The sequence below is a fragment of the Polypterus senegalus genome, chromosome 5 (genome assembly GCF_016835505.1).
Source record: "Polypterus senegalus isolate Bchr_013 chromosome 5, ASM1683550v1, whole genome shotgun sequence".
Taxonomy (NCBI): domain Eukaryota; kingdom Metazoa; phylum Chordata; class Cladistia; order Polypteriformes; family Polypteridae; genus Polypterus; species Polypterus senegalus.
The window spans coordinates 172,998,522-173,012,196 of record NC_053158.1 but is presented as its reverse complement, the minus strand read 5'-3'; the positions used below and the strand labels follow the sequence as shown (position 1 = coordinate 173,012,196).

Here is a 13,675-nt window from a genome sequence, read left to right as displayed (position 1 = left end):
TCATATGTCGAGACGTTGTAACCCGAGGACCCCCTGTATATTTAAAATCCTAACCCTAAAAATGCAATAATTCCACGTGACGTTTTTATGTCACATTTTTGTCACGCTTTAAATCGGGCTTATTTTGAAACTTACATATATATGTTTGGTTATTCTGTTTTTTAATTATAAACTAAAAAATATCAAGAGCTCACGTCCTACAAGACAAGACTTTGTGCCAAGTATTTTAACCACATCCAGGGTCGGAAATAAAAGACAAAGAGTAGGACAGCTGCTGTTCAGAGCACTGCATGAGCAAGAGGCCAGCAGCTGATCGAGTAAAGAGGAGGTAAAAAAACATGGTATTTGTTTCCCATTGTATCACATTAAGAGGGGATTTTGGATAAGCGACCGTGTCTCCTTGGGATGCTTCCAGCCCCCCTCATCACAACGCGATCGGCAGAGACACGAAGTGGCTGGCGCGTAGCACAGGCCAAGGGGTAAGCCCCCTAGCATGCAAATATATATATATATCATCCATTCCGCGTAGCTCCGCGTAAAACAAGACAAACTTTAAAAATCAATTAACGAAAAGGAATCGCTAGCTAAGTTTGAGACAATTTACCCTCCAAAACGCAGAGGTACACCAACTACCCACTTTTGACGTCAAGCTTCCCACTCCCTTTGGCCCACAGCCTCTTGGATTAGCGTGAAAATATCACCCCTGCAAGCAAACTTTGATTCTTAGCACAATTAGAGAAGTTGCAAAATCAACCGAAATGTTCAAGCAAATTCTAGAAAAAAACCTGATCTAAATCCATTAAGTAGTTCTCTCATTCGCTAACTAAGCGGATGTATGATTTGCCTCAAAGCTGGTGCGTGAGTGAGGAGGGCCCTCCACCCATCGGCCCTCTGAGTTTTTCACAGATTCGCACAAATAAATCGGTACTGCAAGTGAACTATGATACTTAGCGCATTGAGAGAAGTGGCAAAATCAACCGGAATGTTCAAGCATATTACAGAAAAAACCTGATCTAAATCCATTAAGTAGTTCTCGCGTGAAAAACAGACAGACGTTGGATTTTATACATAGAGAGAGAAACAGAGGCTGAAACATCAAGGACTTGAACTTAATATGAGCTGCTACTTAATATATGCTACACCACATATGCCACACATGCCTTTACCCCAGCTCGCAGAGACTAGCAGTAGTCCAAAGCCTATACCAGAAGATGTGCTGCATACTTTATCAGATATAGTCTCATCTCATAGATATGGTAGAGTGTATAGAGCATTAAAACAGAAGCCAAGATAAATTCTTCACACAAACAGTTATGGGGAATGATCAAACTCTAGAGCAGTTTAGTTGAAATGGAAAGATTAACAGCTTTTAAAAAGTTTTAGAAAGTGGTGCTGAGACAAGTAAGATTTAGCTAATAAAAGAAGCATCACTAAATATCTCCTTTCATTTGTAAACCCATTGTGCATTTGACCATAGAAACAACAAAACTACCATAAATAATACACATATTTAAAATAAAAAATAACTTAAAATTATCTTCACTTATGAAGCAGTGCTAGGGCAGAGGATGGAAGTAGTACTGATTGCTAATGTATATGCAATATGCTGGAAAAAAGCACAGAATCTGCACAGTACAGCATATTTATAATGCATTTAATGAACTAAAATGTTAATTAGGAGGCCAGGTCCTATTTTGATAGTTTTCCACAATCTTGGTTTATGTTCCATTTTTTTCTGTAATCGCCACCCCAAAAGATGCTAATTGCCATACCTTGCTGAGTATGTTGTTACACGTACAGTATGGGATGACACAAGCACTGCCCTATGAGCAAGATAGCAGATGATATTGATTTCATTTGACTTGTTACTCAGTGATTCAAAGTTTAATTGCAGTGGAAAATGAAGAAACTGGGCTCTTAGGATCAGAACAGAGAAATGCTGAGATAGCAGTAAATTTTCTTTTATTCTTGTTCCATACAGAGATTCAGTAATTTAGCAGAAATTTATAAATAGCATGAATCTACATTTAAAAATATGCGCTAACATAAAGTTCTATAGAAATACTAAAGAGGAGGTAGCTTGTTTTAAAAAATGTGACTGTGTCAAAATTTTGATATTGAGCTCTTTACAAGGGACCATTTCAAAGAAATGAAAACACAATCAACATATATTAAAATACATCTTAAGAATGGCCAAATAGTAAGGCATTTAGAATAATCTAGTGCTTCCTCTCTACAGTGTATATATATATATATATATATATATATATATATATATATATATATATATATATATATATATATATATATATATATATCAGAGTCAGAACTAATCAGGTGGAGCCTACGTAATCTGGGATGGGAAAAACATTTACTGTACCTTGTTATATTTAAAAAAGTTTGCTAACAATGTACAGTAAATCACTTAACATGGTTTTTTACCTTAGCCTTAGCACACAGGTCCTGACTTCATCTTTAGACATTAGGGCTTGTTTATACTTCACGCTCAGAACACATACGCACATCATGGCTGCCACGTGTTCACAGCATTCATTTGACGCGTCCTCTGAGCAGATCCTCAGAAATTAACGTGACACGTGAGCAAGTTGCATTACCAGCAAAAAGTCGGGGGGCACAATGTGATAAAAGTTGGAATGTGACGTCAGAGTCTCTGTTTACTATCTACATGTGACAGAAAGCCTCTATGCGGATTCTATGGGATCGATGTGCGCACTTCGGTGTTTGATGAATGGTTCAATGTGGTGAAACAAAATGCCGACATACAGATGCATTCGTGGTGCTTTTATATTCAAGCGTTGCATATTCCCGATCGTAATGATACGATACATTTTAAAAGTCTCACATACCATCTTTTATGCTGTCTTTCTTTTTTTGCAACTTTACAACAGCAACATAAATGTACAGTGCTGTATTTGAGCAACAGAGAAAAAAAATTAAGGACATGTGGAAAGGTGTATTTTGTGATTAAAGTAGACATTTTGGCTTTAGTCTCGAAATGTCCACTTTAACCTTGTTGGTTACTTCATCATTAAAGCAGACTGTCATAAACGTCATCCCAGTTTTTAATCGCTACAAGCTTCTTGGACTTCCTCCTGACCTGACAGCAGCGGCAAGCAGCAATAGATCACCACACAACACATTAAATGTATGATATTCCAACTCTCTGCAAATTTATAATCTTTAGATTTATACTTGATATCACTTTCATGATGAAATGCATTAAAGTATGTATGTTACATTTTACAGATAAATCATTAATTTCGTTTAAATAATGAATACTTTTAATAATTACACACATGGGGGTGACACGGTGGTGGAGCAGTATCGCTGCTATCTCACAGGGAGTCATTGGTCGCTGGTATTCCCTGTTTGGAGTTTACATATTTTCCTGCTGGGTTTCCACAGTGTGCTTCAGTTTCCTTCCAAAGATATGCAGATTTGGTGACATTAAAATGACGCTAGTGTATGTGAGTGCTTGTATTCACCTTGTGATGAACTGATGCCCTGTCTAGGGATTGTTTCTGCCTCATGCCCAATGCTAGCTGGAATGGGCACATTTCTGGATTGATGGATTTAATCCTTAAACATCCTTTTCAGAGATATTGCAGCAAGGTGTCATCGGATTTAATAGGTGTTCCAGGCAATTCACAACACAGCAAGGCCAAACCTGTTCTCACTGTAAGAACCTTCAACATCTGCAATAAGATGCTGTAGATGTTCTACCAGACGGCTGTGGCGAGTGCCCTCTTCTACGCAGTGGTGTGCTGGGGAGGCAGCATAAAGAAGAAGGACGTCTCACGCCTGGACAAACTTGTTAGGAAGGCAGGCTGTATTGTAGGAATGAAACTGGACAGTTTGACATCTGTAGCAGAGCGACGGGCATTAAGCAAACTCCCGTCAATCATGAATAATCCACGGCATCCACTGAACAGTGTCATCTCCAGGCAGAGGAGTAGCTTCAGTGACAGACTGTTGTTACTGTCCTGCTTCACTAAAGGACTGAGGAGATTGTTCCTCCCCCACACTATGTGACTCTTCAATTCCACCCGGGGGAGTAAATGCTAACATTATTCAAAGTTATTGTCTGCTTTTACATGCATTTTTATTACTCTTTAATTTAATATTGTTTTTGTATCAGTATACTGCTGCTGGATTATGTGAATTTCCCCTTGGGATTAATAAAGTATCTATCTATCTATCTATCTATCTATCTATCTATCTATCTATCTATCTATCTATCTATCTATCTATCTATCTAATATCTCGCACTGCCACCTGGTGGATTCTTCCAGATTTACGTTGTGGAAAACGGCACAGAAAGGTAGACATGGTTTTAATTCACCCACACACATTCATTTACAATTGCTACTATTTACAAGTGCAAACACAACCCCAAAGTCCGGGCCTCAACAAAATTCCTCACTCTCTTCAGGCCACCTCCTTTCTTCTCCCGAGCTCCGTCCTTCTCCACTCCCGATTCAAGGCAACGAATGGAGGGAGGTGGCCCCTTTTATTCCTACCTGGACGTGCTCCAGGTGCCTCCCGATAATCTTCTGTCAGCTGGTCTTCCTTCTCCCAGCGCTTCTGGGTGTGGCAGAAGTGTTGAGGACCAGGGCTCCACAGACATTGGGGCGCCCCCTGGCGGTGACCATGGGCCCCTATAGGGTTGAGCGTCCATGCTCAGTTCCCGTGGTCCCCACAGCCACCAGGGCAGTAGCCCCCTTGTGGTCTGGAGGAGGTGTAAGCCCTCCTGTGGTCCTCCTGGGCACCCCGGCTGGGTACCACCCCCAGCCACTCGCCACAATGTAAAGTATGTGCGCAAGTATAAACAGTAAAACCCTTGCGTAGCTACATCGTCCACTGCAGCATGCATCACGTCACGTGAAATATAAACTGGCCTTAATGCTTTTTCATCCAATCCCTTCAAAGAAAGGAGCTGAAGACCAAACATTGTTTTATGTTGTTGTGTCAGACATTTTTCAAGTATTAGGCTCATAATGACACACTAACATATTAGTGCTATACTGTTAATAATGTACTGTACTTTCAAAATTGTTTTAATTCAGACATATAGTAAGTATATTTTGAGAATTACTGCATTTTGCTCTAAGGTACCACATGCTTTGCATTGGTTAATCTTGCATGTAGGAATACTAATTAAGTTTCCTGTTCTGTCTTTATACATGTTATGCACTCAGTTGCCTTTTTATTACTAGGGGGCTTTGCCCCCTGCTTGCTTTGCTCGCCCCCTCCATTCGACCCCCCCACCCCAGGGCTTGCTACGTGCCAACCACTTCGTGTGTCTACCTCTCGCGTTGTGAAGAGGGGGGCTGAATGCACGCTAACGAGATGTGGTCGTTCCTCCGAAACCCTCTCTTAAACAATGGGGAACAAATACATTTTTTTACCTCCTCTATGCTCGATCAGATGGCTTGCTGCTGCTGTTTCTCCGTGCTTCATAATCTGCATGCCTTGCAAAGCTTCAAACATTTAAAAGCCTTTACAGCAGCTGTCCTTTTGTCTCACTGCCTTGTCTCGCGGGACGTTAAACTGTCTCTGAGAAAATCACGTCTCGTCTCCTTCCAAGCCTTCCAAGATTTTTTTTTATAATAGAGAAAGGTATACCTGTCTAGCACTGGGCATCCTATTTTACTTTGAGAACAGCCTGAATTGTTTGTTGCATGTACTGTGTTCAACGAAGGTCTGGAAACATTCCTTTTGGAATTTATCCTCATGCTTTCTCAAAAACGTGAACATTCTACAGATCTTTGTAACACTAATTCCTGCTGCGAACCTCTTGTTACACTTTATCCTTACACTGCTCTGCTAGATGGAGATGTGGGACCATCACTCCCCGATTAATGGAAACAGTTTGAGATGATATATCATTATTAATGAAATATTAATTTGCAAATGGGAACACTGCGGTCTAAAAGGGATGTACGGAGTCAGCAGCAATGCTGTGGAATTCAAATGACACTTGATATTAGTTGGCTAATATGGGCCAAGAAAACATTCACCATTCCATTACACTGTACCCTTCACAACAAAAACCTGTTCCATTAGAAAAAGGCAGGATAGATTAAGACATTTGTGCTATTTATGCCAAATTTTGAACCAAGCATTTGTCCACTTCTGGTGACCACATTCCCCATCTTCTTATTCTTAGCTGAGAAGAGTGCAAACCAGCTTGGGCCTTTACTGCTGTAGCCTATTTACTTCAAAATCTGGTGTACTGTGCAGGCAGAGATGTCCTTTTTGTACAACACTGTTGTAAAGAGCTGGTATTTGACTATTTATAGGTGTTTTTTTTTAGCTTGACAGGCTTTGCCCATTCTCCACTGACCTCTCTCATTAACGATTTGCTTTCACTCACAGAACTGTCACTTGCTGGATGTTTTTTGGTTTATCAGGTCATTCTTCTGTAACCTCTTGAGTCTACAGCAGATGTAAATTTAACATCACACTGTATAATACAGTATATTATGTCTAGAAGTGAAGTCTCACAGCTCTTGCAGACTGGGTTCAGATACCAACCTGGATACTTTATATTTCTGCATGGGTCTTGTTTTTCACACACATCCCAAAGATGTGGCTGTTTGCTTAACTGGTGACTCAAAATCTGTTTGGTGTAGGTGTGTGAGTGTATCATATGATAGAGTGGTGCCTATTACAGAATTGGCTTCCATGCTGCTGGATTTCCGGACTCTGATTTGGATTAAGCAAGTTTGAAAAATTAATGAATGGATGGATAGCCAAATTGTGTTTTTGTTGCTGTTAAAACCTTTAGTTCAGTCAGACTATTTGTGATCTAATGGACTTTAGCATGCCAGGCCTTTCTATCTGAAACTTCATCATTGAGTTCCTTCATGGTCATAAGCATTATCTCAGTAATGTTACCTATCTGTCTATCATACTTTTTCTTTTAATTTTCCCTGATCTAAGGGTCTTCTCAAAGGAATCCTGCCTTCTCATTATATGGCCAAAGAATGTGCACTTTTTTGACTATCAAGCCCTCCATTGAGAAATCTGCTTGAATTGTTTTTATTTTCCAAGTTTTAATTTGTTGAATCTTCTTGCTTTCCAAAGAACTCTCAGCAGTTTTCTCCAGCATCAAAGTTCAAAGGCATTGATTCTTTTACATACAGCTTTAGTAATAGTCCAGCTCTCACAGGCATACATCACTACTGGAAACACAACAGCTTTAACAATACAGACCTTTGTTGACAATGTGATGTCTTGTCTAAATTTGTCATGGCTGTCCTTCTCAGAAGTAAGCATTGTCTAATTTCATGGTTGCTTAATTGGATGTGTTTACAGTTACATCAATAGCCATGCTGGATATTGCTTTACCCATGAGAATATCATGTGATATATTTTCAAACCACTGAAATTTTATTTTGCATTGGTTTAATTTACTGTTATAAAAATTCTTATATGTATGTTTAATATAGTTTTGAAGGTTTTATCTTTCTGACACCTGTGGTGGGCTGGTGCCCGGCCCAGGGTTTGTTTCCTGCCTTGCACCCTGTGTTGGCTGGGATTGACTCCAGCAGACCCCCGTGACCCTGTAGTTAAGATACAATGGGTTGGATAATGGATGAATGGATGGATCTTTCTGACAGAACTGCCACAGCAACTGTCGGAGTACAAATACATAAACAGATTCAAAGTAACTCGTGAAAAACATAAAAATGACCCACCAAGTAGCACTTTCAGTCCTGCTCAAATATTCTTTAAGTACTATATGTACATTACATATCAAATATAAATACATGAAATGTCATGCTAATAACATATCTAGAGCTATTTCTGCATTTATTTGCTAGACCAACTGATGTTTTCTTTTTTTCTTCTGTTTGAAACAGATAATGAACTTATATACCATACCCAAGAAGGCAGTGTTGTGAGATATAATGTGGAAACAAACGAAACTACAATTGTGATTGAGAGCAAAAAATTTGTAAGTATTTTTTCATGTCATATTTAAGTATTTCTTCGTCTTTCTTTTGTGAGATTGTAATAGTTCTGGCTGGGATTCAAATGCTGCATTTATGTCTGTTTTGTTCCTTTTTGGTTCCTTTTGTTATGTGACATTTATTGATCATTTAGTTTGTATGAATCTGTGTATGTTGTCATATGTACCTCATGTTTTGTGGGTGGTTCCATAGGAAGACCCTCAAGTTCCTGATGAGGATAGGAAGAGATTACTGGGAACGAAAAAGGGTTTTATTTCTCTACTGTTTTGGATTTTAACTTATTTATGTAGATATATTTATTTTATAAATTTTATCTCCAATGAACACTTGTTTAATGAATTATTTATTTATTTATTTGCTTTTCTCTTTCCTTTGAACATCATGATGCCTTTGTTTTCATTCACTTTGCACATTTGCAGCAGAAATTGTTGTTTTGTGTCCTCATTTGCCCTGCTCCATCTCAGTCTATGAATACCAATGTTTTGGGTTTGAGGAAGTATGCCAGCTGCGGGCAACCTAGGCATCTCAGTGTTCCACTGACAAAACACAAGTAATATATTAACTTAATAATAACTTAAATACACAGTGCATACATCTGTGGTGGGCTGGCGCCCTGCCTTGCGCCCTGCGTTGTCTGGGATTGGCTCCAGCAGACCCCCGTGACCCTGTAGTTAGGATATAGCGGGTTGGATAACGGATGGATGGATGGATGCATACATACAAATGGTAAATATACATAATATTAACATCGAATACATAAAAACATAAAAACACATTAAAATAGCAATATAATTGAAAATTAATATATGCAATGGGGCAAAGTCTTGCTGTAACATAATAATTCCTAGAGGTGGCAGTTAGAAAATATGTTATGTGCTTTTGCTTAGTCTTGGGTTTCACTTAATCTACGTAATTTAATTAATTGAAAAGTTCAAGTTGTTTTCAATATTTTGGTCTGAATCATTTATATAATGTAAAAGGAACCGGGCCTATTATTTTCTGTGCTTGATCACATTCTGTACACAGCTGCACACTGCACTCTTAGTCCCTGGCTGTTATAGTCAGAAATAAAAATAAAATAATTTTAAATATGTGCAGAATTTTAATAGTCTCTGTTTTTGATTGTGGGAGTAATACAGATGAAAGCTAAAATTTGGCAACAAAAGGGGGAAAAAAATTAAATCATTCCGCAGTCACTTAGCAACAACAACCAAAATTACATTTTATTCATCAGGACCTAAGGTGATTTGTTATTGCTTTTTTTGCAGCTCTGACCCATTTTTATCACTTGTTTGTACATTTTTTATTTTCTTCTTAATTCCTGTAGCATTACAATTTTAACTGTTGCTGAATCCCTAGTAGTTACTTTCTGAACAGTATTTTAAAATTGTACATTGGTTTCAGACTTTTTGTAAAGACCCATCTGTTTTTTGGTGATCGAGTGAGAAAAATTGATCCACGATATGGAGTAAGTTTTGAATTGTCATGTTTCTGATTTTCAGCCTAGGGTGGGATATTCAAGATGTGCCCATAACTCCAGGGCCACAGGGTTGTTTGTCAGTGTTCAATGTGTTTATGGATGCAAACTATCCATACTGTCTGTTTCCCTCATTCCTTTGAGTAATTAGTGTGCTAATTAAAATGTAAGCGATCATAAAAGTGCCTTGGATGGACTATGGAAAAATGTCAATCTGTGGTGTTATGGGTCCACAGCTCGCTCAGTAAAGGCCATTTAAATAAATAATCACCACACTCGCAGCTTCGTGAGGGGGCGTAATAGTCGTAGCAAGCCACGGGGCGAGTCGAACCCACATCGTCACACAATCCCATAACATTTCCCTGAAACCAACATAAACATCCCTGTTATCAAGCTGGCAAAAGTGTTTGGGTTTCTATAAAAATATTACATTTTTGTGCTAGCAAGTACGTTTCTGTTACACCTCTCATTTTAATGTCTGAGGTGTCCTGATTTCTTCATCTATATTCTCTGTGCCACTCACCAGTTATGTTTGATGAGCCTCTCAAATGTAAAGTACAGATATCTTGAAGGGCCATGTGGAGATATCAATGACTAAACATATTGGTTAGCAGAAACATTCAGAGAACCATAGGGTTAAGACCATTGCTTTGATCTGGAACCTTGCCGTAACTGGAAGCCAGCGTAGAGACGAAGCAGAGGAGTTGTAGGACTTAAATGAGAGACAGAGAATACCAGTCGAGCAGCTGCATTCTGTATGAGCTGGAAAGGCTGGATAGCAGTTGAAGGAAGCTGCTCTGGGAGAGAGTTGCAATAATCCAGCAGAAAAAGAACAAGTGCCTGGACAAGAAATTGTGTGGCATAATGAGAAAGGGTTTAATCCTCTGAATATAATGACGAAAGAAATGACATGATTGGGTCATTAAAGGTGTATATTTGATGAATAAAAGTGAGGAGTCCACAGTCATTCCACAACTTCTGACTGAGACTGATTGTGAAAGGGTGACATCTTCAAGAGATTTGCTTATAAGCAAATCTGAGTAATAGATTCAGAAAACAAGTACGGATATCTGACTTTGAAAGTTTAAGGTTAATATATCTCAGTCAGAATTCCTTCCCTGGCTAGGATTCAAAGTCTTCTTTTATGTTCTTTTTGTTCTGCCCTATAAATCTGAGGGTCTCCCACAGTTCCTGGTGGTTCATTTTGAATGCACTAGGGAGTTGGCGAGTTTACTTGTGTTTATTGTTCTTCTATGATTTATTGGATTTTTAACCCCCTGTGTGTTTTTGGAATATGCCTTGGATTCTGTATTAGGACTTTGTTCGCTTCAGATTGCTATAGAGTTTACTCAACTCTTATGTCTTTGCATTCTAATAAGATGCTGCAGATATTCTATCAGACTGTTGTGGCGAGTGCCCTCTTCTACACGGTGGTGTGCTGAGGAGGCAGCATAAAGAAGAGGGACGCCTCACGCCTGGACAAACTGGTGAGGAAAGCAGGCTCTATTGTAGGCACGGAGCTGGACAGTTTGACATCCGTGGCAGAGCAACGGGCACTGAGCAGGCTCCAGTCAATAATGGAGAATCCACTGCATCCACTAGACAGTATCATCTCCAGACAGATGAGCAGCTTCAGCCACAGACTGCTGTCACTGTCCTGCTCCACTGACAGACTGAGGAGATCGTTCCTCCCCCACACTATGCGACTCTTCAATTCCACCCCTTAAATGCTAACATTATACGAAGTTATTGTTCATTATACCTGCTTTTTTATCACTCTTTAATTTAATATTGTTTTTTATCAGTATGCTGCTGCTGGAGTGTTTAAATTTCCCCTTGGGATTAATAAAGTATCTATCTATCTATCTATCTATCTATCTATCTATCTATCTATCTATCTATCTATCTATCTATCTATCTATCTATCTATCTATCTATCTATCTATCTATCTCCAAATAGCTTCATGTTAACGTCAGAGAATTTTTAAACCTTTTTAATTTATGAATAATAATTTGTGTCTAGTGGAGAATTCAGATGATGTTTCCCCAGTGGGCATTTTTGGAGCTCTCAAAACTTACAGTACATGCTTTGGGACTCCTAGTCCACAACAGAGGTGATGAGTATTTATTCATGATGAGATGGCAGACAGACAGCTATAGATCTGGACTGAAACCTGTGGTTTTGGAGGGGGAAATAAGAGGAAATGTAGAGAGAGAAATAAGCGGACCCAACACTGGATTGGTCACTAAAGGATTGGTCAGAAAGGCAGGACGTGAACTATTCCAAAGGAATACCACGGATTCCAGGTCTGTTGAGGGAGGAGATAAGCAGAGAGTAGTTAACAGTGTGAAAGTGCAGATCCTACTTCAATGTTCCCTCTTCCCATTAGGGAGCCCCTCGAACCCGTAACAGTCTATACTGTAACTGGATGAGCTGACAAATCACATATGGAGCAAGGGGATGGTGTAAAAAGTATTCAGTTATTAAAAATAAATAAAAAGTGTCCAAATAAATTGTGCAGTGCTTCAAAAATATTCTGTAAACAAATAAACCATAAAAACAGGTGCGGGATAAAATCCCAAAAAATAAATCCTTTTAAAACAGACATTAAAAATAGTCACTGGATCCTTGATGTTCTCTTCAAAAACGGATGATCACAGCCAATCTCTTTTTTCGTCTCCTGGGCTCACCCATAACTCACGCAGCTGGCAGAGACTCAGCAAACACAATCTTCATCCCCTAACCCCTGTCTTGGCTGCCTCCATTTCACACCCCCACAGTCATACCTCAGATCCCTGGGGAGATCATCAGCCAGGCTCGCCCCACTCCACATCATTAGTCAGTGGGGCAAACCAGCCCCTAGAGCGCCACAACCTATGCTCCTTCACGGGACCCATCTCATGCTGCCTTTCCTGCTTAGATGTCTGGATCGTCCTCACAAAGACTGATCTTCATAATCCTTTTATCCTCTCTTTCCCTTTTCCTTGTTCTATTGTTCTACCCCTTTTTTTTCCCCACTCGCAATAGCGCATCTCCTGTTATACGTAGGGATGTGGCACAGGTGTGGTGATTAGCAGCTTCCGGCATCAATTTACGGACATGGGCGATTCATCACCTGTGCACTCAAATGCAGAAACACCCGTATTGCATCGCGCCTGGAAACTGCTCCAGCAACACTACCATGCCTCCTCCTTAAGCAGCGAGTGCAGTGACTATTTATTTAAAAAGGTGATCAGCTGCTGACCTCACTTTACCACAAGCATTATCTTAGGTGATGAAAGTTCAAGATGCATAAGGAGAAACAGCTTGAGTAGATCTAAAAGCAGCTGTGACCAAATTCAGTGCAGTCCCCGTACAGTAACCCTCCAGATTCAAGAGGAGTTAGTAGATTGTTGATTGGGATGAGAGGAGAGTAGTTTGTGGACTATGCATTCTAGAGTCATAGTTTTGATCTTACACCTGCTTATGCTGTTTTCTTATTCCTTTTGGTTTTGGTAATTTTGGTGAATTTAATGTTTACTGACATAGCCTGTCTGCCTTGGATAACCCGTGAGAAAGCCTCTCATCACCTTTAAATATATAATTCTGTGTGTGTGCATAGACAAAAATTTATGTTACCAAGTGCAACTTGACATGGTAACTCTTAGCAGCTCTTGGTGTGAGTGTGCCCATATCAGCTCATAAGGCAAGAAAATAGCAAATCATGTCTTTTCACTGCATTGTGACACTAACAACTTCATAATGTAATGAGAGACTAAATGAGGTGTTGTGAAAGCGAGGCAGAAAAATATCACCAGTGAAAATGCATTCTTTTCCTTTTTTATTTTTTATTCAAAGACCTATACACAAAATCCTGTCAGTGTAAATTGTAAAATAACATCAGTATAATAAGTGTTTATTCAACATTACAATTTTTAAAGTTTCACAAATCAAGGTGTCTGATTGGAGTGTTTATCTATAGAGAAGTGAAAATAATGAGCAGATGTTGTCCAGATTTTAAATATTCTGTTGAGAATATGTGCGTAATGCTTACTTTGATACATTGAAATGTGAAAATTGAATATAGATATGTAGGTCTTATGTTCAGTGTAGTTTTACTTTTGAAGAAGAAGAATTTGCATTGGCAAATATAAAAGTTTACATTAAATCATGTGCCATTTATCAGTTTTATGAAATTAACTGAAGTCTAAAGTGAAG

General features: G+C 39.1%; 1 protein-coding gene across 2 annotated transcripts in view; it reads left to right on the top strand.

Annotated features, from left to right (window-relative positions):
• Window positions 1-13,675, top strand: part of dpp6a (dipeptidyl-peptidase 6a) — a 937,255-nt gene that overhangs the window by 681,017 nt on the left and 242,563 nt on the right. For both annotated transcript variants that reach the window (XM_039753634.1, XM_039753633.1), the window contains exon 4: window positions 7,890-7,984. In XM_039753634.1, coding sequence (XP_039609568.1) covers window positions 7,890-7,984 — 95 coding nt within the window. The remainder of the gene's footprint in view (window positions 1-7,889; window positions 7,985-13,675) is intronic.